General features: G+C 45.8%; 1 protein-coding gene across 1 annotated transcript in view; it reads left to right on the forward strand.

Annotated features, from left to right (window-relative positions):
- ANTXR1 (ANTXR cell adhesion molecule 1) overlaps positions 1-24579 on the forward strand; it is an 81001-nt gene that overhangs the window by 5575 nt on the left and 50847 nt on the right. Inside the window, exons 2-10 of the mRNA XM_057385840.1 lie at positions 4847-4918; positions 5597-5668; positions 8145-8226; positions 9672-9705; positions 10487-10566; positions 12260-12328; positions 14237-14317; positions 20097-20157; positions 24160-24258. Of these exons, the coding sequence (XP_057241823.1) occupies positions 4847-4918; positions 5597-5668; positions 8145-8226; positions 9672-9705; positions 10487-10566; positions 12260-12328; positions 14237-14317; positions 20097-20157; positions 24160-24258 (650 nt within the window). The remainder of the gene's footprint in view (positions 1-4846; positions 4919-5596; positions 5669-8144; positions 8227-9671; positions 9706-10486; positions 10567-12259; positions 12329-14236; positions 14318-20096; positions 20158-24159; positions 24259-24579) is intronic.

Below are 24579 nucleotides of genomic sequence, written 5' to 3' on the forward strand. Positions count from 1 at the left end.
AAGGCAGGGTGGAGAAATTTGTTCATTTTCTGTCTTGTTGCCTGAAGRAATGTAATTAACTCCAAATTCTGCCAAGGGCAGGCAGGTGCAGTGAGCTGAGYTCATGCATGAAATCCTTGCCAGTCAGGATCTGTCTATGTGTTTCTTACCCAATGATGCATCTTCAGTAACTATTCCTTGGTGAAAGGAATGGGTGGAAGCTCTTTTACAGCCAGGATTGTTTGCCTGCAGCACTCTGCACTTTATCTGCTGCTGGATGTAAATTAAGTCCATGGCTACTTGTTTATTAGTTGGTTTTTTTTGCATACCCTCTGCCATCCAGGAGGAGAAGAATGTTCTTGGACTGCAGCTGGGTTTAGAGGTTTGTCCTGCTCTGAACTGAACCTCTGCAGATCCTGTGACCTCAAGTGTTTGGCAGTGTCCCTGGTGAGCTGCCTTGTGTGACGTGTGGCACAAGATAATAGTGTTTCCTCAAAAAGTTGCATCACCTCTCAAATGTCTGTGAGTTACGGAGGGCTTTCAAAACTGCTGCTGGAGGATTTGGAAAGACAAGGACACCTTTTGGCTCATTTGTGTTATTTTTAAAGAGCTCAGTAAAGAGATGCTGCACAACTTCTCAGGTAAATGCCATGTCTGAGAGCTGTGAGTCTTCTTGGAGTTAGTCCAAACCCATGAAAGTTTAAGGATCTTTTTGGATCAACGTCAGCCTCTGAATCAAGTATCTTTTATGTCCTTCTGTCAGCTGCAGAGCACATAACTCATGTGATGTCTTGGTATAAGAGTGTGTGGGCTTGATTGTGTGATTCTTCTAGTTCATGAGCTGAATAAAGCCATGGGTATTCTGAGAAGGTGCAACAACATAAATGGAAAAGTRGAGTCTAAAAAGGCAAGGAAAACAAAGTCTAGGGAGGTTTGAGTTGTTGCAGCYTTGGGTTCTGGAGTATCTTGTCCCAGTGAGGAGGAAGGCACCTGCTGAAGGGCAGRGCTTGGCCAGAGTGTGGCTGGAGCCACGGAGCCACTGGACTGTGTCTCTCAACACTTGCATTCCACTTAGATGTATAAAATGCCAGTAGAGTTGACCACAGAGGCTTGTTAAAGAGAATGGCTAACTTAGGTTTAATTTCCATTTATTGGGCTCTTCTCCAGAAGARAATTTGGCATCCTCACAATGAGCCTTTTCTTAAATTGCAAGTTTATAGCATCAAGCATTCAGCTGCAGAGTGTTGGCTTGCTGATCATCTTGTTTCTTTTGGGACTGTGAAGAGAACTATTTGAAAATTGGCATTTCTTATCTTACAGTTAGACTTTAGAAATACTTGTCCTACTCAGAGTTCTGGCTTGCCTCRTGAGAGGCTGTACAGGGGAAGTGTCTTTTACAGCGTGGCTGCTGAATGACACAGCTCAAGGAGGTGGACACTGTAAGTTAATGCTGGTTTTATAAACTTTGTATTGGCTGCAGAAAGGTTGGTTGTATTGGGTTTGTCCATTTTATGCCAAGTGAAGAATGTCAGAAGCCTGAGGAGTGTTTCAGAAGATATGTTTTATCTACAAGGAGTACTTTTTCCTAAGTGCAGACCTGAGCATTTCTGGCCCCTGACACCAGAAGGAGAATTAACTCCACACAGACCGAGCTGTCCAGCTCAGGTGGGAACTTGCTGTGCAGGAAAGGACAATGTGTGGTCAGCAGAAGTGGGAACATTCATTCTGGGCCCCTGTTACAGCTCACTCTGGGTTGCAGATGATTCCAATCATCCCAGTCCAGTGCCTGGGGAACTGAGCAGAAATCATCCTCCTTTTGTGGTGAGTGTGGATTTGGTTTTATGACTGTAGCAGTGGTAAGAATCTTCTTCAAAACAGATATTTCACCTTCTGCTGCTCCTGAATTTCAGGTATGTTAAGTGGGAAGATCTCCTGGAACAAAGAGTTGTAACTTGTGGTGYTCCAGAGGGCAGGAAGATGGGACTGTTAGTGGGAGGGTACAGTGAGGATGAGGAAGGGGAGGAGGTGCAGCAGCAGCTGAATCTGTACTTGTGTGAAGAACTGAAAAGCATAGCTTGCCTGTAAAAACTGCCCAAACCATTTGGGACCAGCAGAATGAGCACTGGAAAGGCAAACCCTTCCCAGGGTGTGCTGTGGACCTGTGGGCTGGCACATCTCTGAATTGAGCTACTGGGTTTTCAGCTTTATTCTGGCAAACACTCTTCTCAAAAATGCATGACTTCAGAGCCATRGGAAGTGTCAGATTTAGTGTGATGACCTACATACCTGACGTGTCTGRGTGTCCTTCCCAGCTGCAATAGTCATTGGAAGGATGATCAGCTTTTATTCAGAGGGGAACAGCCTGACTTTCCAAGGCTAATGGAGCTTCCAGGGCAGGGTCCTGCTGCCAGAGATTTCCCTTAACATGGAGAGTGGTGTGGTTGTTTAACCTGATGGCTGGGAGGGGATGGTCAGGGGCTGCTGGTCCCAGCTTCATGTGTCTGCTGCCAGATGGGTCAGAAGACATGGGAAATTTTACTGAGGTGTCTTTTTTGAGCGGTGGGTATGTGGTGTGAAGCAGCATGTTTCACTGAAGTAAGGACTAATTGGYTGATATTTAACAAGCCTTGGCTTTCTATGACTTCTGGAGACTGATGCAACCCTTGCTATAAAGTCAGGCCTTTCTTTTTGCCTCACCATCTAAAACAATCAATACTTATTTTCCAGGTCAGTTCTAGGAAATATTTCAGCCATTGGCATTGCTGGGACTGGAGTGTCTGTCATATTCAAGGTCTCAGAGTTATTGCATACATCCAAAAGGAATTTGCACCTGGGGGTGAGCTTTGTGTGTCTCTGTTCCATCAATTTATTGTTTGGGTGCAGAAGGATTTAAGTTTCTGCCAGAGAGCAAGTGCCAATGTTCATCACCCTTCATTTCCTATGGCACYGATCTTCCCCCTGACTGTGGTTTAATTGGTTTAGCAAGACCTTTGCTACTGGTGCTGCTTTAGTCCTCTTGGACACACATTTGTGTGGAGAACAAGTCCTYGTTTGATGTCCTGTTCTGATGAAACAGAGACAAGCAGCAATGGAGCCCTGAGAGTGTTTGCTCGTGTGCTGTGCCATCCACCCCAGTGTGCTCAGAGCAGGGGGTGCCCTCAAATGATGCTTTTGGAATGGAGCCCTTTGTGCAGCAAGAGCTGGCCAGGTCACAGGGAGAGGAGAAGGACATGGGGAAATCTCAGAGCCCCTGCCAGGGCCTGAAGGGGGTTAAGGACAGAGAGGGACTTTTTATGCAGCACAGAGTCACAGGACAAGGGGCAATGGTTTTAAACAGAAAGAGCACAAGTTTAGATGAGATGTTTGGGTGAAATTCTTCTCTGTGAGGGTGGGGAGGCTCTGGCACAGGGTGCCCAGAGAGGCTGTGGCTGTCCCTGGATCACTGGAAGTGTCCAAGGCCAGGTTGGATGGGGCCTGGAGCAACTTGGGATAGTGGAAGATATCTCTGCCCATGGTAGGGGATGGTACTGGATGGGCTTTACGGTCCTTCCTACCCAAACCAATGTGGGATTCCATGATTCTGTGTTCCACAAGTGAGGGAAAGACACCCTGGAGGACTCCATTTCAGGCTGGCCAAGCTCCTTGCCAAGTGAAACTGAAGTTGTCACTGTGTTGTGCAGTACTTTGCAGGAAAGYACAGCTTGCCAGCTCCTTCCAGTACCAGGGCCCAGGTGCTTTTGTAGCTGAGCAAAGCCCCTCACTGCATGGACACWTTGGGGTCAAACAGAGAAAGAATCGGGAGCCATGGAGCAAGAGGGAGCCAAGGCTGCTCCTGAGTGGCTGTGAATGAAAGCCACGTATGGGGAGAGGGAGGCAGGAAATGTCTGTGCCCCACACCATCAGCTCTGTGTGCTTGTGCTGCTTCCACRAGCCTGGGGGARCCTGTCCTGGCTCTTCATTGGCATTCTCACACCTGAGGCAGAACACAACAGGTCAGATGCTTTTTCTCCCTGTGAAGTGAAAAACCATCTCAAATATTAATCTTTTCTTCCTCATGCTTCAGACAGACCAATGAAGTTTCTGTTAAAATTGGAATGATTATTTCCCCTATAAATATTTCTACTTGTACCCAGTGAATTAAATAAGTGATGACACATTTATTTTCCAACTTTAGGAAGGAATATTTTGTCCAATATTAATATTCCAGTGTTCATAGAAGTGTTTATGCCAAAGGGGTATTTCATGCTGAAAGATTCTGATTAACATAATATTTTCCTCATTCCTACAACATAAAGAAGAATAATCCAATCCCATTATAGTCCATGGTTTATTCTCCTGAGGAGCGAAATTAGTTTGTTTTGTCTTTAACTGAGGTGTGAAAGAATTAACCAGAGCAATTGAGATGTGGACAAAGGTGTTTTACTTTTGGTAGTCTCTGGCACAGTGGAAACACTGGAGAAGTTTAATAATCTGTTCCCCCAACTGCATGTAATTCTCAGAATATACTTGGGTTGAAAGCTCTGTGTAATGGTTTGGAAGTGAGTGGGTGGAATTAATCTAAAACATTGTGCAGAGACAGCTCTTACAGCTCTTCACTCACATAGGGTTTATTTGGTTGAGGRTGTGTTAAGGTCCAGCCTGACTGCCATATGCTATTACCAAGGGTCGGCTCGCATGGAGTGTGAATTATTCTTGCTTTTTAAAGTTAAGTAGGAAATGTAAATTACAGTTTGATCTCTCTTTAAAGGAAGAGCATGGGCAGTGAGTGTTGAACAAAGTAAAAGCAAATGCCTCGCTGAGCAATATGGGACAAAACATATGGCTGGGAAAACTTAAACTAATATGTGCTTTAATCRTTTTTCCCTAGATCAGGAAGTGTCCTGCACCACTGGAATGAGATCTATCATTTTGTGGAACACTTGGCCCGCAAGTTCATAAGGTAAGAGGGGCTGAGGATCCCTGGGGAGGGGGTGCCAGTGGCTCTCAGTCTCAGCATCTGCTGCTTCCCACTGGGGGATGTGGTGGAGAAAGGGCTCTCAATGCTTTTCTCAGATCATCCATTGACTCATCCATTGACTGCTCTGCCCCACGTTTCTGTTCTGTGGGAAATGGGAGGAGAAAAGCTGCTTCCTCCCTTTATTCCTGCCTGCCTTCCATGGATCAAATGGTATTTGTGTGGGGAAGGAATCCTCCTGTCTCTGAGCTGCTGTCTGAGGTACAGAAGTTTGGGTCTGCAGGGAGAACCTGTGGCTGAAGCTCTCAGGCTCAGAATGACTTGAGACTGGATGAGGAATCCCTTGGGACAGGGGGTGGAAAGTGTTTCAATAAACAGAGCAAGCCTTTCCTCATCTCCATGGTGATGCCAGGATGCATTTAAACCTTTCTTGATTCAGCTATCCTAAGGTTGTGATGCAAGTGTTCTTTACATCTTTTACAAGCATTCCTCAAGGTTTTCCTCAACTAAGAAGGCCCAGGGCAAAATACATTTTCCTGCCTACTTGTGTCTTTCATCTGGTTGAGTTATAACKGGGATGATAGAGTCCTGTGTGATTGTGTTACAAACAGAGTAAGCTCTGCTCTGGACCACTAAATTAATTTACCTTTTTTTCTCCTCCAGCCCTCAGTTGAGGATGTCCTTCATTGTCTTTTCAACTAGAGGGACAATTCTAATGAGGTTAACAGAAGACAGGTAAGAAGAGGATTAGAGGCATCCAGCAGCTTTTGTGTCCTTGTAGCTTCCTTCACCTTTCTTGCTCAGTGATTTCCAGTCCMCTGGGAACAGTGCTGTGGCACCTCTGTGCTTTTCAACTCATTGCTAGAGTCACTTGCCCATTCTCACATATTAGAATGCATTAAGGTCTTTCAAAGCAGAGGTTGCCCTCTTAATTTCCACTTCTAAATGTCTTTGTGTCAGCTGTCAGGTTTCAGCTCTCACTGGGTTCATTGAGGCAGTCTGCACTCCCCAGAGATTCAGGATTTTGTCAGAGAACCAGAGACTCAGTGCCTRTGGAACATCCTCTGGGAGTTTCTTCTGCAAACAAAGAGGTGAAACTCCCTTCCCATAAAAACAGGCTTGAAAGCCGGAGGTGACACCCACACTCTTGGGGTAGAGGGGAAAGTGATTTCCTTGAGGTCTGAAAGTATGTCACATGCAAACAGTGTTTGGGATGGATTGCAAGGGTGTGTGTTTTTTTGCAATACCAGTTTGATTGCCTTGTTTGTTCCTGCCCCCTCCCCCTTACAGACTCCCAAGTTAATCCCAGTACAATCTATGGGATGGATTTTTTTTTTATTTTATTCTGCTTCCAAAGAGAGGTGGATGAGGTCCTTAAAATGCTCTTGCTTCCTCTGTTAACTTCATTGCCACGTGGAGCAAAAATATATGTAACACATGTGTAGACTCTATAAGTCAGCATGTGTTTTACATATTGGATGTCTGAAATCACATACCAGAGCAGCTGCCATGGAGGAATGGGGAGGAAACTGGCTGCCTTCCTACAGATCAGTGCACACACATACCAGCCTTGAAAATGTCCWTAAACCCAGCCAGCCTCAGCATCTCCTGCCATTTACTGCAACTATTGGGATCAAGAGAATGAACCTGATTTATTTAACTGGGTGCCAAAGGAAAACCTGTTCCTTGCCTCATGCTCTGTCCCACCCTATGARCAAACCCCATTGCAGAGATCTCCTTTGTGCTCAGGCTCTCAGCTATGAGACTGAAATGTTTTCCATGTGGAAATGTATTCCATATTTATCCAGCTGTCCTAGAAATGTTGACTGGGAACAGGATATTGATACGGTGCTAGTCTAACAGCCAGCTGAGGRGAAAGCTGCTGGGTTTTTCTGGGGCACTGACAAACAAGGTGTGTGCTGGTGCTTTGGTTCACACTGGCCTCTCTCACTGGGGAAAATGGAGCAGTGGGAGAACTTCCCTTGCCTTGTCCCTGCCTTGGTGTGTTGTATCAGCATCTGAATGTGAGGATTGAGGGTGCTGAGCATTCCTTTTGGAAAAACTCTGTGCATCTAATGGGACTGGGTTGACATATTTTAAAGAGCTTTGCTGTGCATTTTAAAATTTCAGTGTTTGCCTCTGAAAAATAGTTTTGATTACAGGAAATGCTCTATTTTATATCCAGCTTTGATTTGGTATGTGCATGGGTGTCTGAGAGGAGGAAACTTATGATAGCATCTAACTAGTTTGGGATCTTACAGATACAAAATGGGTTCTTGAAGGTTTGATAATTCAGCCCTCAGCAAAAGCAGACTTTGTTCCCTGAGGGAGTCACTGCTGTGCACACTGAGCAGTGTCAATGCCCTGCTGCCATCAGCCTCACAGCGTGAGCTCGGAGTATGTGATCACACCAACTGGGCTTCCTGAAGGAGTTACAAAATGCAGAGACCAAACTGACTCCTGGCATGCCCCTGTGGTCCTGCCTGCAGTGACTTCATCCCTTTGCCATGGAGATTGTGCAGTTTGCTCAGATACACCCCACACACTGGAGGGTTTTATCTTGTGTTAAAGATTCATGGCTTGTGCTTGGTTGGCTCCCAGAATCTGATGTCTGCCACTCACTAGAACAACAAATGACTGTCCACCCCACACAGCCTTCAACTGATTTGGCACTGTGCCTGGCACTCCTAAAAAAGAATTAAAACAGATACCCTGAGCCCCAAGAAGCTGTTGGGAAATGCTTCAGCCTTTGAGTCAGCTCAGGAACTGAAGATGTAATGTCCACATAAACTGGCATTGCCAGGATGGTCTGAGACTGTAATTTTCTGTGGCTGTGTGATGATGTTTGCACAGTCAAGTCAGCAAACATCTGAGAAAAGTGAGCCAGGGGCAAGTCAGCTGCTGAAGCTTGACCAGGGAATATTTATTTGGGAAGAAATGTGTGAAATGTATGAAATATATGGATTTTGACCTTGGAGATGGTGCTGTTGTGATGCTTTCCCCAGGCAGTGTGAACACAGGGAGCACAACTACTTTATGTTCCACATCCTTASAGAGGCATCTACCCACACTTATCTTACCCATGCAAACATAGGGTTAACTTTTCCCCACCTCCCTGTGTCTGGCTGTGTCCTGCATGCCTTCACCTGGCTGCCAGGATATGCTGATGACTTTGGTCCTGCCTCTAACAGAGTGCCTGCTTTCATTTCAGGGAGCAGATCCGCCAGGGCCTGGAGGAGCTGCAGAAGGTGCTGCCAGGAGGTGACACGTACATGCATGAAGGATTTGAGAGGGTAACTAGTGCAGGCTCAGTGCCTAAACAGTGTCTGCTGCTCCTCGGGAGCTGTGCAACAACAGGGAGCTGGTGGGTGAATGGGACCATGTCCTGTCACTGCAATGACTCTGGCGGGTGAGTGGGACCATGTCCTGTCACTGCAGTGACTCTGGTGGATGAGTGGGACCATGTCCTGTCACTGCAATCACTCTCTGGTGGGTGAGTGGGACCATGTCCTGTCACTGCAGTGACTCTGGTGGATGAGTGGGACCATGTCCTGTCACTGCAATGACTCTCTGGTGGTGAATGGGACCATGTCCTGTCACTGCAATCACTCTGGTGGTGAGTGGGACCATGTCCTTTCACTGCAATCACTCTCTGGTGGGTGAGTGGGACCATGTCCTTTCACTGCAGTGACTCTGCTGGGTGAGTGGGACCATGTCCTTTCATTGCAATGATTCTCTGGTGGGTGAGTGGGACCATGTCCTGTCACTGCAATCACTCTCTGGTGGGTGAGTGGGACCATGTCCTGTCACTGCAATGACTCTGGAGGGTGAGTGGGACCATGTCCTGTCACTGCAATGACTCTGGAGGGTGAGTGGGACCATGTCCTGTCACTGCAATGACTCTGGTGGGTGAGTGGGACCATGTCCTTTCACTGCAATGAGCACAGTGACCTGTAAGGGTTCACTGCTGGAGCTGCAAACTCTGCTGTCTTTATTTCTGCCTTCAGCTTTTCTGGGGAGAGCTGCCTTTTCTGCTTAGAGAAGGGRGAAGGCTTTGCCATTCAGTGCCAGTGGCTCTGTGTCCAGGAAGAGGGGGAAGCTGTCAGTCCTGTCCTGTTAGRGTGGGGTCACAGCTCAGACATGGGATGGCCAAATCATGCTGTGCAGACATCATTGCCTGCTCTGGTTGTCTTCAGGGCATATTTTTTATATATCTTACAAGCTCAGGAGTTTCTCTAAACCTGAACTCCTGCACACCCTTCCACCCCTGTCCTGGATGTGTGTTTGAGAGGGGTTTGAGCTGTCTGCCTGCTGAAAATGCTGCACCATCACTGTTGACACTGAAATGTGAACACACAGCAGAATCACAGGTGCCTGACAAAGATGTTGGTTTATTTGCAATTCGAATAGTTGATCTGGAGGAGCTGGGGAATATTTAGCATTGGGCCTAGGATGTTTCYCAAGGATGAAAGTGGATGGGATTTTCAGAGAGGAAAGTGGGAGACAACATTATCAGTGGCCTTGGGGTTGGTTTGACTGACAAGACCTTGCAGTGCCGCAGTCAAAACCACAAGCAAGAACCTCTCTCTGTGAAGCAGATGTCWGAAAGCAGAGCTCATGTGTAAACTGCAAATGTGACATCCTCACTGCCTTTGTCCCTTTCTTTCTGGTGCGTGAGTAGATGTTCACAAGGTCTTATTATTTATTCATTGCTAATAATATTCTGATTTAATTTCAGGCAAGTGAACAGATTTACTACGAAAATGTTCACGGTGAGAGACTTTCTTGATYCATTGAATGTTTTTTCTCTTCCTTTTTGACTGATAACTTTAACAGATTTGAAATGCCATGGAAAGGGTGGGGGTGGCTTCTATTCTTGCAGGAATGTGGTGCTAGTCAGGGTAGTATTCCTGAAAGGGAAAAAGAACAAGTGGAGCTTTAAGGAGCTGGAGCTGCAATGAAAGTGTTTCAGGCCAAAGTGAGAAGCCAGCCTGGCTGAAGGTGCCCACTCTTACCAAAACAGTCTGGTACCTGATTTTGTTCCTTTTGCTGGAGGACTCAGGTAACCATTCCTTCTTCCTTCTGAAACACAAGTACATGGAGAGGCTGTTAAGCAAAAGACTTTTTTGTCAGCAATTATTCAAATCAGCAGTAAGTGCAGACAATTAGGAAAATGTTTGTCCTTTCCTTCCCTGTAATTGATGTAAAACTTTCTGATTTGGAAGGGAAGGCWGCAAGTTTTAATGATGTTTCTGACACACTACTTGGGAATCTTGAAGATTTTAGGCCCTTTTCCCACCATCTCTGTTTAAATCCCAATTGAGCCTTTTGTCAAAAGCTGAAAAAACTCCTCTGGATTTCTCGAATTGACAGCATTAATAAAAATCAGGAACTAAGTAGGAACAAACTGCATTGGGTTTGTGATTGTGGTCTAACTCACTGGTCTGAAATACGACCATTTTTATGCCCTTAAAGTATGCTGGCAGGGGGTTTGCTAAGGTGGTTTAACAAACACAACCAAAGCCAAGGGACTGAAGAGATTTGTGTATTTAGGTTACAGAACTGCCAGTGTCATCATTGCATTGACAGATGGAGAACTCCACGAAGATCTGTTTTTCTACTCGGAGAGGGAGGTAAGTGACTTACACATTTGGACTCAGGGAGAAAATGAAATGTCTGGGCTTGCTGCTGGGAATGCAGAGATAGGGAAAACCTTTTTTCCCAGTGACAAAACTCCATTTTGGTGCTCTGCAGACATGAATCTTAAGGATAACCATTAACAACAGCAGCTTCTGACTCATCACACCTGAGACTGGGAAAGGAGAGGGGTTAAAACTCTCAGTTAAAAATAAACACTAGGAGAAGGAATAGTTCACAGCTGAAAAGTTTCAGTATTTACTGGATTGCTCTGGGAAATGCTGAATATTCTCACTTTCCCTTTTTTTTCTCTCACAAAAAGTTACAACTGCAGAAAGAGGATTTTCTGTCACATCAGAAAATCTTTCAGATCATCCAATCCAACATTTCCACAAGTATTTCCAGGACTCAAGCACTTCTTCTCAACATCCTCATTAAATTAGTAAACTATGCAAAGTGTTAGTTAAACAGTGGGGTGAGCACTGAAAGCATTGCTGTAGAATGTTCCTTCTGCTGCCCTTTGGACAGTCCTCCCTGAGGAGATGAACCAATTGGCTCTTGTCACTCAAACAAACCAGGATGACCTAAACTTGGAAGATTATATTTTTGCATKAATTTTGCTATGGACAGAATTTTTCCTCTCAGTCTGCCCAAAGTGCAGCATTAAATCCAATAACAACAAAAGGAGGGGGTTCGTAGAGTAAAACCAATATTGCTCCAGCAAATGTCCTGAATCTACAGTTCCCCTCCTCACAGTTCATCTCTTTTTTCTTCTCTTCTGAAATAAAATATCCACAAGAAAACAAGTTTGTTTTTAGAGGTGAATGAACAAGTTGAAAGGTCAGAAGTGTTATATTTGTTTTGGTTTGGGGAGGAACAGTTGTGGGCCAGTGGAAGGAGATCCTGAACTCGACACTTACACTGTGAGTTGGTTCAGTTGTTTGGGTTGAAGCTTTTCAGTGTAAAACTGGAATGATGTTTCTCTGCTGAAAAAAAATTACTTTGCTGTTGAACAACACTCAATTGTTACAGTCTTCCCATGGAATTTGACTTACTCTTCTGGGAAGGAGTTTTTGCTCAGGTCAGGTGTTCCTGTTCTACTGAAATATAATTAAATTACTAAATTTGTACTTAAGCATTTGGAAGAGTTGCCTTTGGAATAGCAAATGCATCCTTCTTCAATGAAACAGCTCAGTAAAATCAAAGCTGTGGATGCTCTCCCTTTAGTTGAGGATGCTGTGTAAACACTGGGAATGCTACAGTTTTAGGGCAGATGGAATGGAGATATGGATATCTCCTTTGGATATCATGAGGCCAGGCACTCACATCTGAAACAGGAAACATGAAAGCATTTTAGGTTACTGATATAGTGGAGCATGCCCTAAATGATGAAAATTGATTTAGCCCACCTGACATCTTTTAGGAAGCTGGAGGAGCTAGAAAGGTGAATTAATTAGGTTTTTAAAATCTACCAAATACCTTGGGAGTTTCTTTGCTAAAGAATAGCTAGCCTAGCAGCATATAAAACCTGATTTTATAGAATCAGGGAGGAAAACTTTTGAAGTCCTCTTTTGATAAGCTCCCCCATTGCTCATTTTACAGAGAAATAGTAAATTTGTGATTAGGTCCTTTCAGGATCCTGCATCCCATCACGTTGGTGACCATGCCATGCCCCTCTCCTTGTTCCAGGCCAATCGCTCGCGGGACCTGGGAGCCACCGTGTATTGTGTGGGTGTGAAAGACTTCAACGAGACCCAGGTAAAGGAGCCCTGGTGGGCACTGAGTGCTTGGCAAAGGCTGGGCACGGCACCCACCCCTGAATCAGCTCCTCCAGGCTTCTCAAAGGGCTTTCCTCTCATTCTGTTGCCTGTTTAAAGTGACCTCCTGAAGTGGCTGGGTCTGGGTGCTTTGTGCCCCTTTCTGTCTGAATCTGCAGATGTGCAGAGCTGTCCCTCTGCCTGCCCCAGATACCCCTGCTAATGCTAGAGAAAAGCAGGGAGGAAAAAACATGAAGAATAGCAAACTGTCTGGCCTGAGCTGCAGTTGTGGGGATGTTTTTCCCCGTAAACTGAAGCATTGCCATATAACACTTCAATAAGTGCAGCTTTTCTTTCAGGGCAAAACTATGCTGTAAAAAGCAAACAGCTTCATTATATTTTACAATATAAATATTTTACAAATATTTTACAAATATTTTTAAAATATTTTACAAATATTTTACAGTGTTTTGTTTGACTTCAAACATTACCAAATGAATGTTAGTGTGTCCCTGAATTATATTTCACACAGTCACAGCTGACATTTTTCTAATACTAGAGAAGCATTTGCACAGTCCTATTGCACAGAAGTGGWGGCTGAAAGACTTTTTCCAGGTTTTCAGCTTTTAAAAAAGGWGTCAAACCAAACTTGTTTTAAAACRATCTCCTTTGAATCAAACTCAGAGACTGGTATAATGCAGGGTAAGTCACAGGAAAAACAAAGAGGGAATAAAAATGGCACAGAGACCAGATCTAAAGCAGCAGACCTCAGACARCTGCTACTTGAAGGCATTTAGATGGTGAAGAAATTAATTGGAATTGGATGACTGTGCCTGAAGTCCCAGAATGGACGAGGAGGAGGATCATGGGGAATGAATTGAGGAGGCTGTAAACATCCAGCTAATTTTCAGAGCTCCTGCAGCTCAGCCAGCCTGCAATGAGGGGCTTTGCTGCCTTCCAGGAGCAGGCAGGGGAGAGCTGCCCAGGCTGGTCAGGATGCAGAGCAGGGCTTTGGGGAACTAGGGTTCTGAGTGGCAGCAGCTGCAAAGGGGGAGCCTGTGGGTTTAGGGAGGAATGTGTGGCTGCTCTGCTGTCTCCAGCTTGTAGAGCTACAGGAAACTCCAGAAAGGCCTTCTGGGCTGGTGGTACCTCTGCCAGGGGAGATTTGCTGGAACAAACCCCGGCCTTGCTGCACTAAAACTTGAGTCTGCTCCAGCAGATGCATGGAGAGCTCATTACTGCTGAGCTGGGCTTGGTTTTTGTCTTAACCCTTGGTGTGCTTTTGGCAGCAGAACCTGTGTGCAGCCCTTTGAGGTGATGTCCTGGCTCCCCGACCTYACCACCACCCCATAAAGGCCCCTCTTCCTCCTCATGGAAGTCTCTGGATGCTCCTCTGATACCTTTTAGCCTCCACTCAGAAAATATCTCCTCTCATTTCCCTGCTTCTTTCTTTTTGGCTTTCTGATGTTGAACATAGGGTCAGTAATCAAACCTCTGTCCTGACAGGAAAGCTSAATCAGGCCTGTATCTCCACATGGCACATAATTTCAAAGAATTGTGGAAGAGTTAAGGTTGGAAAAGAGCCCCATGATTATCAAGTCCAACTTTTGTGGTTCAACCTTTGTGCCAAAGATCATTAGACCCCGGGCACCAGAGAAAGCCAGGTTCTGTCTTGTCTCCTAGTCTTTTCTGATTCCTGCTATAGAGCTTTATAAAGTCAATCAGACTAACAAGATAAACATTTTACTGCTWAATAAACTATAATATAGTAGCAATYCAGAAAGAGTGGTTGAGTGAGMGTTTTATTTGCAAGCRTATTAATCTGGAGAAGTTTTAATTTGCTGCCTGCTGGCTAATTGATCTCATTCTTTGCATTTCTGTTTTATTTCTCCTCTCACCACTGTGTCAGCTGGCTCGGATTGCTGACAGCAAAGATCAYGTATTCCCAGTGAACGATGGGTTTGAAGCCCTGCAGGGGATCATAGACTCTGTAAGTATTTTCACTCAAGTGTTTGCACTTGTGCATGTTTGTGTTACCCTGCACAGCTCAAGGTTTGGTTTCCCTGTGTTCACAAGCACCTGCTGAAAATCACTGAACCATTTATTCCAAAGGAGCCAGCCTTGGTTTGTACCAATGCAGTACTTCAGGGTTGACTTTCTCAGCAGCTCCCAATACAGCAGCTTTGAACCCAAATGTTGTCTTTGTCAACAGGCCCTCCTTCGTGGGAAGGAGCTGAGTGAATCACAAGGGGACATGGCTGCCACACAGCAGGGCTGTGTGAGAGCACGTCCTGTACCAGGGATTAGGGCCCTGGAATTTSCATCTTCCTGCTGGATTAGCTGGCTCTGCCCTGGGGATGTGCTGCACCACCTGGGAGTGGAGAAAGGGCTCCTGCCATCTGTGCCAAAGTCCCCAAACCTCTGCTTCACAATCAGCYTCTAGCAAATGGCTTGGCTTTTTCCTCCTCAGATCCAGGCTTCCCTATTCCCAATTCCTGGCTTTTCCTGCAGGGAAAAAAAGGGATAATAATAGGGATGGGAAATCCTTTTGGGGCCACGCGTGTTCTCATTTTGGTACAGGCTCTTGGGATGATAAAACCCAGATGAAAGCWASAACAYGGAGCTGGGGAGGGGGGATTCACTGGGGGGCTCAGATTTCTCTGTTTACAGTGGTTACACACTATTTGGACAATGCAATTCCAAGCAAAACTGTTCCCTCAGCACAGGCTCAGTTTTCCCTGGTGCTCTTGCATGGACCTGGAATACAATCCCTGGCTTTTTGGTTTTCCTGGCATTGTCTTAGCAAGGATCCACTGCCTCAGCTCTCTTGGACAATCAGGTGTTACATGTCATTCAAGAAAGCAACAAAACAACAAAAAAGCAAWCATTTGCTCCCCAGCYCTGCATTCCCTTTGCAGCTGTTTTTAATGAATTCCAGCAGCAGCTCTGACTCCCCTTCCAGTTGTGCTGAACAGAATGGGAAGATTTCAGCCTCCAGGCACCCAGWCAAGAACTGCTCCAGCTGACTGGTGCAAGATTTCCCAGCCTGGGAAGGAGGGTCACAGGGAAATGCAATTGTGCAGTAATGAATCTGACCTGAGCTCTTGCATTGGAGTGGAGTCATTGCAGTAGCCTGGGGAGAAGGGAAGTGGTTTTGTGTGTGAAAGGAATGACAAGGAGGMCATTAATTACTCCAGAGAATAACAAGCAATCTGTAGATTCCTAGTTGTAAAATCAGGTCCCTCTTTCCTACTTGTCTCATCCTTGCCAAAAGCACCTCTGTGTTGGAGCAGACAAAGTATTTGTGGTCACASRAAATGTTAATGGTGAAAGGGCCCCRGGAGCTGGAAACTTYTTTCAGTTSCTGTGTAGGAGTTGGCACAGCAAGGATGCTCAGCCACGTGGAGAGGGGATGGATTGGGCTCCAACCTCCCAGCTGATGTCACAGGGGAGGGAAAAATCCAAAGAGAAGCCTGGGGAGATGAGWGCTTGAATTAACTCTAGAGATGTGAAGGCCTGTGTTTGTGTGGGTGTGTAGGATTTGGGTGAACTATCCTGGCTTTCCCCTCCTCCCTTGTCCTGAGTGGGTCTTTCTGGACACTCTGTGTGTGCAGAGGTGGTGCACTCTGGAATCCCTCTGGAATAAGGAGAGAGTGGAAGCTGGGAGTGGTGGAGCTCAGGGCTGGGGCCTCGGGATCTGCTGAGCAAAGATGTCCAGGGTGGTGGGGCTGGGAATGTTCCTGAGCACCTGCCCTTCCTTTTCTGTGGGAGTCAGGGAGTCTGGAGTGAGCAGCTGCTGTCGGCATTCCAGGAGGCATTGTCTCCWCCAAGCCCTGGAGACTGTGCTTAACTGAGAGGAAAATCCAATCCCACACTGAGGTCATGCTTAAAAACATGATTCTTAAAGTGGGAGCTGAGGGTGTTTAGTGCACTGTGGACTTTGGTCCTTTCTGTCCCATGAGTTCCAATGTGCCATTTTTATTAAACCAATTTCTTTGTCTTTCTCATTGCACAAAAGCCACTGCTAAAACTCCAGCTTCCCCCTTTTAATGGAGTTTTGAGTTTGTCAGGAGGGAACGGTCTGGAGGAAAAGCAGATTTGACTGTTTGCTGCAGGCTGGGAAACTAATGGAAGGAACAAAATTATTTTATTTAATTTCCCTTTGCTGTGAAAAACTTCTGCAAATTTCTGTCAATTTAAAGCAAATTAAGCAAGTCTTAGAAGCAAACCTGAAATTCAACTTCATCTCCTGCCCAGTGTGGCTTTGGTAGGGGTGCTGGAGGCAAGGAACGTGAAGCAAGGTGAAAAGTTGGGATGGGATCCTGTCATCACTTTGAGCCTGTAACAGGAGCTGGCTGAGGAGCAGTGCTTGGAACAGGAAAACTCCCTGATCCTTGCCACGTGTTAAACCATGGCACCAGCTTGGAACTTCGAGCTGCAATCATGGTCCCTTAGCAAGAGCTCTGAGAGAGCTGCAGGAAGCCTCAGGAAGCAGTTGTGATGGACAAGAAAGGAAGCAGCACAAGCAGTCTGTGGACTGTCTCCTATCTGTATAAATCACACAAATTGTTCATCCTTTTAAGTTTAATTTCTGTGTGCTCCTTTTGGATCCTCTTGTATCAGTGTTCAGCCACTCTCAGTATTTTCCAGGTTCTAGGATTGATGCAGCATTTCAGAATTGAGGTAACAGTTCAAGGTGCTCCTTCACCCCAGGAAATTTTAGCTTGGAATTGCACTGAATATTGTTACGCAAATATTTCCTGGGGCAAACTGCAGTGCTGGGTATGTTCAGCTTGGGCACTTTGGAAAGAACTCGTTGTGAGCATCAGTGAGACAGTGTGAGCAATGTGGTGATGGCTTTGTGTGCCCATCCAGAGCTGAACGTTCAAACTTCACTGGCAGATGAGAAATTGCAGATTCCCTTGTGCAGGGGTGGGTCTGAGACCCCCTGAATGGGGAGAGAGATGAGAGAATGTTCATTCCAGACATGTCCTSTAAGTGCAAAGTCTATAATGGACACAGAACATTGTCAGCTGATAACCCCCAGCCTTTGCTGCACAGTGTTCCTTGTTAGTTTTAATGGTATATGATCAGCTTTCTACTTCTTTCTCCTCCCAAATGTATCTTTAAAAAGGACTTAAATGTATTTATTTTGCTTAGCTCATGTAGATATTATTGGACAGGAAGCACTTCATAAATAAATGGCTGTTTTGTAATTGGGAACAGATTTTGGCATTCAGTAATTGAACAGAGCTTGCTAATGAGCACCTGGCATCAGACTCCAGGTCATTCCCACTAACACTAATTAGGCAGTAACCTTCTACTACACTTCAGCATCCTGTTTGCCAATTAGAATTCCCAAATTTGGTGAAAAGAATGTATAAGAAATATGCAGCTGCTGTGGTGAAATAATCTGGCTKTGTGCTTATGGAGTAGAATATCAAGGGAAAGCTTCCAGCAGCTGCAGAATTTCACTCCCCTTCTTCCCTTTGTTTCCAGAAGGACCCAGTGATCTGYTGGGCCTCTCCTGGCCCTTAGTGCCTCGCCTGGCAGAGAGGTAAATTAGTCCCAGGTAGTGCTAAAATCCACTCCCACAGGGATGTGTTCCATTTTTCATCAGGCACRTCAGCATATATGAACAAGAGCCCCCTGCAGAGTCTGTGTCCCCCTGCCTGGAGCCCCAGAAGCACAGAGGAGCCTGGTTTGGGATCTGAGCTGGGTCATGGAGTGGCACTGCYRGGGCCATGGGGACCCCTCCCCACCCAGGGGAGCTCTGCTCTGCTGCAAACACTGCCCTGGGAGGGTGCTCAGCCCTGCAGGGAGAGTCCAGGGAGCACTGGGACAGGGCTGGGGGCTCTCCTGGGGAGATGGGGATGGAGAGCCACGGTCCCCTGGCTGCTGTCAGAGCAGTGTAGGACCCTGCATCACCACCCTCCCATGGCATCTGCTGGCCTGGGAACCACAGGGGGAGGATGCACCYCCAGCCCAATGGGACGTCTTAGAAAATAAGAGATCTAATGAAATCTTCTACAGTGAAGATGATGAATCATTTTTTGAATGTATTTTTTAATCAGGAAGGGACATAAAGGAATTTTTTTGCAATACTTCTGCCTGATGTTCACTTTAAGTCAGGGTGTGCACTTGGAGCRCTGGAAACTTAATCTAAATCAAAATAAATATTGCAATTGGCACTGTAAAAATGTCTAAGGCCAGTTTTTTATATTGATGTAAAGGGATTAGACTGGACTGGGAGATCTGCATCATCTAATTGAGACACCTGCTATTCTACCCATCCGAGATGGCTTACAGCAAGAATGTTTGCAATAGCTGAATAGAAGTTGAGAATTTAAAACTTAACCATGTGAGGGTTTACTTCATTGAAAAAAGAAAAGTATTGATAYCCTTTTACATTCTTTGTGTTTTTCCTTAATCTGTCTTTTAAATTCTTCTAGTGCTTCTCTGTTCTRTTCTCACCTGTTGACTTTCTCTTTTTTTTCCACTTGACAGTTCCTGTAAAACCTTCTTCCTGCAAACCTTCTCTCTCCTCACCTGTCAGGCTGCCACCAGCTCAGACCATCCTGCCTYCTTCAGTCCCTTGGTACTTGCAGCCCTGTTTTCTCAGTAACTCRAACTTCTGTTTAAAAGTTTTAAAAAACAAAGCTTGGCTGTATATGTAGCTTTTGCAATTAGGTATTTGAGGTAGGGAGCTATGGCTGTGAAAAAAAAAAAAAAAAAAGAAAAATGTTATCTTTTTCTGACAGAATTTATTGCATTGGTTGCAGTTCTACCCTTACAGATGTTTTAATTTAAAGTTGGGAAAATAGTTTTCATGCTGGATTTGAGTCATGATGCTTGGCTGACATTTACTTGCCTCTTGGAGCTGACCTGAATTTTGCTCAGAGTCGCCTCATGCAGGGGCTGGGGCTGAGCCCCCCAGGCTCTCAGTGCTGCTCTATGGGGGCACAGGCACTGCCCATGCACTCAGGAGCTGGAGTTGSTCTGCAGAGAATGGCAGAGGCTTTTATTCAAGCAAGGAAATGCTTGAGGAKGTTTAACCCCATGTGGAATAAACCATGTCCAGCCCCAGCCTCTCCTCGTGCTTGGCAAGAGCTCAGCCAAGCCTGACGCAGTCTTTGTGTCAATCCTTGCACACCAAGTGGTCAAAGCCAGGGACAGCCCTGCCAAACACACTCTGCTGCATTCGAGAATTCTCTGTGTATTTGGTGTGAAATCACAGAGCAGTTTTGGGGGTGCCCTCCGGTTGTGCTTGCATAAATCAGGTTAAAAACATAAGTTACAGCCCCTCTGCTGAGAMTTGGGAAGTGGCTCTGCAGGCATTTCTGGGATATTTTAGTGCAAAGCTAAACAGTTTAGATTAAACTTGTGATGTTTTATTTGGAGTTTTGGTTGCAGAATAACTTTGGTTAGGGAGGTGTGAGTGCAAAGGGAGGGTGATGGCGTTGCCTCCCAACCCTTCTGAGTGCTCTGTGGGGTTGCAGATCATGGGGTGCAGAATCCCTTTGCACTGGGCACAAAGGCAAGATTGCCCTGGCATATGGAGAGCTTGGCATCCCTCCCTTTCCAACCCAGCAACAGCTCCAGGAGGCAAGTGACACCTGCTTGGGTGGTTTGGAGTAAAAAGCTAAGGGCCATAATTGTGCCACGAATAAATAAATGTTTATGTGAGAACAGTGCACTCCCTCACCTTTCAGATCTGCACCTCCATGGAAACAAGACTGAGGTACTTCATGACATTTTGTCTCTTCTAGATTTTGAAGAAATCCTGTATAGAAATCCTGGCAGCAGAGCCTTCCAGTATCTGTGCAGGCGGTAAGTATGAACGAGGCCAAGGTTGTTCATGTTGCCTAAAATACAATTTTCAGTTCATCTCTAATGACTGCAGAGTGCAAAATTCACTAATTACCTGGGGCTAAATATTTCACCTTTGCTTCTGGTGAACTTATTTTTCCCCTTAGGGTAGTTTGCAAATCTCCCACTTCAGCCAAGTGATGTCGAATGGGATTTTCTTACAGAAAAGGCCTGAATTCATAAGTTTGGCTTAAATGTTGTTCTGTCAAACTAATTTGTCTTTCTCAGGCTGGGCCAGACTTGAAGTAGATGCACTGCAAAATTACAAACCAAATCAGGAAATAAGACTTTGTGATTAGGTTTAGAGTTTTACAAATTCATCATCTTAGAGGATTGTTGAGGGAAGTGCTTCAGAAACAAACACAAAAGACAAACRAGCCCACTTGGATCTGAGGACTTCTAACAGTGCTTGAACCTTTCTCAGGCATTTAGGATTGAGTGACTGAGGACTGAGTTTAACCATCACTGCTGGCTGGTGTGAATGGTCCTGTCCCCTGTGCCCTGGCTCTGGTGTGACTGTGCTGGCACAACCAGCAGGACCCAGCCTGTCTCAAACCAGGCTGGAGAATCCTTCCAGCCTCTCCCATCCTGTCACCTCATTCCATGAAGGGCATCCCAGCTGTTTGTGGAATGTGTAGCAATTCACTGAGTAGAGGCTGGGAGCAGAAGGTTTGTGGAGGTTTGTAGAGAAGGACAAGTCCCTGCCAAGTTCTGCATCTTCCTTTATCTTAACTCAGCAGCCCCAAGAAGCAGCCCAGTTATCTTTTCTGATTTGTCCTTGCTTCCAAAGCAGCTGCTTTAATCACCCTTCCGGCATCTCCTGCCCCTGCACACCCAAACATCTACAGGTAGTCATGTATTTCCCAGCACATCCATGACCACGCTCAATGCTCAATAAGCCCCCAGCATCAGCTTTATGTTCCAGATGTCGTTTTGGAGTTCAAAGCCAGGATGGCATAACTGAATTATGGTCCTTTTGGCTGGCCAGTTAAATAGATCTGTGTTAACAAAGGCTCCAAGGCAGGGCTCCATCTGCCTTAGCATGGTGGGTGATGGTTGTRACAGTCCCTGCAGTGGTGCAGTGATGTTCCATAAATGCAAATGTTAATTGCATGAACATTCACATCCRCCTTACMCACAYAGAGATAATTTAAAAGATATGTTTRCATACTTATTCAAGTGATATACAAAGATGCTTATAGAATCTTATGAGCCAGAAGATGACTTACAATCTTTTATTACCATCTTTACCGCTTTCTATAAGATGACTTACAATCATCGTTTATAATTATCTTTACTACTTTCTAAGTGCTTTGATCTTATCACTCCCATTCATTGTGCCTTAATGGGAAGACAGGGGTAGGAGCAGCTGTGCCCAGAACAGCTGAGAGGAAATGCAGAGGGTTTGTATAAACTGTTTGCATCASAATTTGGTCAGTACTTCACAAAAGGAGCAATCCTTGGAAGATGCCAGTAGTTATTTAGRTCCTCAGTTCCAGGCTTTGTCTCCAAGTTTGGGCAAAGAGCCCATTGCTCTTGGACTGAACGTAATTTAATCACTCAGGGCTTTGAGACCAATGAAAGTGCCATTGACTATGCAAATTATGTGCATTGTGCCTTTAAAATAAATGTTTGCAGGTGTAGCTCTGATACCTCATGTTTTCATGTTTCTGTGCACATCCTTGAGGGACAGCAGCAGTTTGTTCCTTATTTTTCTTGTTTGCAAGCAGCAAACCTAAGGGCTCTGTGTTACCTGAGGCTGCTCTGCCACTGCTAACCTGTCCAAGATACTGCAGTGATGAATTTCAGCAGTGACCTCATTCTGGAGTGGCAGTTTCTGGGTGATTTGACTGTGTAGGGGGCACTGGATGGCTCAGTTCAGCCACAAGCAGGGCCAGGGTTCCATGCTCCAGCTGACATCACCGATGTGCTTTGTTTGTACTTGAACTCTCATCCCTCAGTGCTTGAGACTGCTGTGATTCCTCTTAAATATTCACCAGAACAGAGCTCTTGTTCCCTTGCTCTTCCCAAATGCTCTCTCACAGCACACAATGGGCTTGGAGCAGCTTCCCTGAATGCGCTGGGATGATTTGCAACTTGGCTGTAAACGAGTGGGACCTGGAAAGGAGCCCAGATTCCAGAGCAAATCTGCTTTTCTTGACAAGTACAGTGCGCAGGTCCTTAAGGGAGATGAAAGAAGATGGGGACTGTAAAATGCAAGAGGGAAAATCTGAACCTGCAAAAACGAGGTTCCCTGTTGTTCCTTGGGGTTTTAAATCCAGGGTGGTGTCCCTGATGCACTGAGGTTACTCCTGAGTTGTCTTGGACAGCAAAACAGCTCRTGTTCAAATCCCATTCCCCAGGCAGTCTTCAGTGGGATGAGCTGAGTGCCTGTCCCAGGAAGTCACAGGAATTGTGGGGACTGCTTCCTTTGCCCTGAGCAGCAGCAGGTGTCTTGGTTTGAAAGACCTGTGTCTGTCAAGGAAAGTGTGAACCTTCCTCGGAATGGAGAATACAACCTGATATCCTGTTGGGCAGGGTGGTGGCTGCAGTACTGTTGGGGTGATGGATGTGCTCTGTTCAATGTTCAATGTTCAATGTTCAGTGGTGCTGCAGCCCCGTTGCAGTGATGGATGTGCTCTGTTCAATGTTCAATGGTGCTGCAGCCCTGTTGCACTGATGGATGTTCAATATTCAGTGTTCAATATTCAATGTTCAATGGTGCTGCAGCCCCGTTGCAGTGATGGATGTGCTCTCATCCAAGCACTGATCCTGCACACAGGTCGAGTCCATCTCTGCAGGTCCAGGGGTGGTTCTGGAGCTCCTCTCCTCTGGGAATGCAGTGGGAGAAGTGTCCCAGTGTCCCAGAGCCTCAGTTTCTGTGCCAGTAGGGATGTCCAGTTCCTCCTCTTTGTGGGGCATCTCCCAATGGGATGATGGAATTCCAGGGGTCATTCCCAGAGCCCTCAATGGCCCATGAGCAGAGATGGCCCCAGAGGGTGTTATCAGGGCTGGGTCATGGTGAGGATAAAGAGCTCTGCCCCATGACAATAAAGAGCTCTGTGGTTTAACAGCTCATGTAGATGGTGATAGAATACAGACTGGTTTGGTTACACCTTCCATGGAGCCTAAGACAGCAGAGCTGCAGCCCCTGAGGGTGCTCCAGGACTGTTTGGGGCTGTGGCTCTAGTTCAAAGTCTCAAAGTCTGCAAGTGGTGCTTTCCTCACAAGGCAGTGCTGGGGCTGCAGGAAGTGCAGAAACCTTTCCCAGTACCAGGCTGAAGTAACTGGAATATCAAGGGACAGTAGTGAGTGGTGTAAGGCTGGTGAGGAAGTGACCTCAGYCCTGCTCTGCACCTTGCTGGGGATCTGGTGTTCCCTGCAGGGAGCCCGTGGATCTGATCTGGGAAAACAGCCAAGGAGGAGACCTGGGCAAACCCCCTGAGATCACAGCCTTTGCCCAGCTAAAAAGCACATCTGTTGATAAAATCCTGTCATTGAACAGAAATGAGTCCAGTCCAGGACTCTGGTTGTTGTGAAGGAGGGCAGGATGTGACAAAATTACACAATTGTGCAKTTACCTGGGGAAGGAACACTTAAACTTCTCGAAATTAACTGTCACTAGGTTTTTTGCCCTTCCATGGAAAGATATTTCAGCCTTCCTTCACCCAAATCTTTTTGCCATTCAAAATGGACACTTGGAGAGAGGAAAGCTCGGTGTCCTTGAAGCTTCATGTTTCCTCTTCAGGCCAGTTAAAATGTTTCTGTGGTGAATTGTTTCCTGTTTTTAAACATCCAAGTTGAAATTGGATASGGAGACCGTGGAAATTACATTTTTAACAGTTTTTAAACTTAATGGTTAYACTGCCAATTTTAGTAATTGAAAACCCGTGAGGTGAACCTGGTGTAAAGGACCATTCCCTGCCGTGCCGTGTGTCAATAATCCAATGTCTGTTTTTGCAGAGTCCTTCCAGGTTGTGGTGAGAGGAAATGGCTTTCGCCATGCCCGCAATGTTGACCGAGTGCTCTGCAGCTTCAGGATCAACGACACAGTCACCCTCAGTAAGCTCCTTGGATTTATTTTGGTTTATTTTCTGACTCTGTACTTCAAGCAGGCATTTGCTTGAAGGAYGTTTTGGTTCTTCAAATATGTTGATTGTGGAAGCAATAATTATGGGATGAAGAKCTTTTAATTTGCAGAAGGCATTATTTTTTAAGAGGCAAATTGCTGGCAGCATTGTGTGCTGTGTCTGACAGCAAGTGTGTGAACAGATAAGCTCGAAGGGGATGAAAATATAAAAGACAAGAGCCTTGCTGCTGAGAGCAGCTCTCATGTCCTGCTGGGCTGTGTGCAGGGAGGTGAGCTGTGCTTCTCAGATGTGT

Source organism: Malurus melanocephalus, unplaced genomic scaffold, assembly GCF_030028575.1.
Source record: "Malurus melanocephalus ecotype Western Australia unplaced genomic scaffold, MMel_1.1 scaffold_878, whole genome shotgun sequence".
NCBI lineage: Eukaryota > Metazoa > Chordata > Aves > Passeriformes > Maluridae > Malurus > Malurus melanocephalus.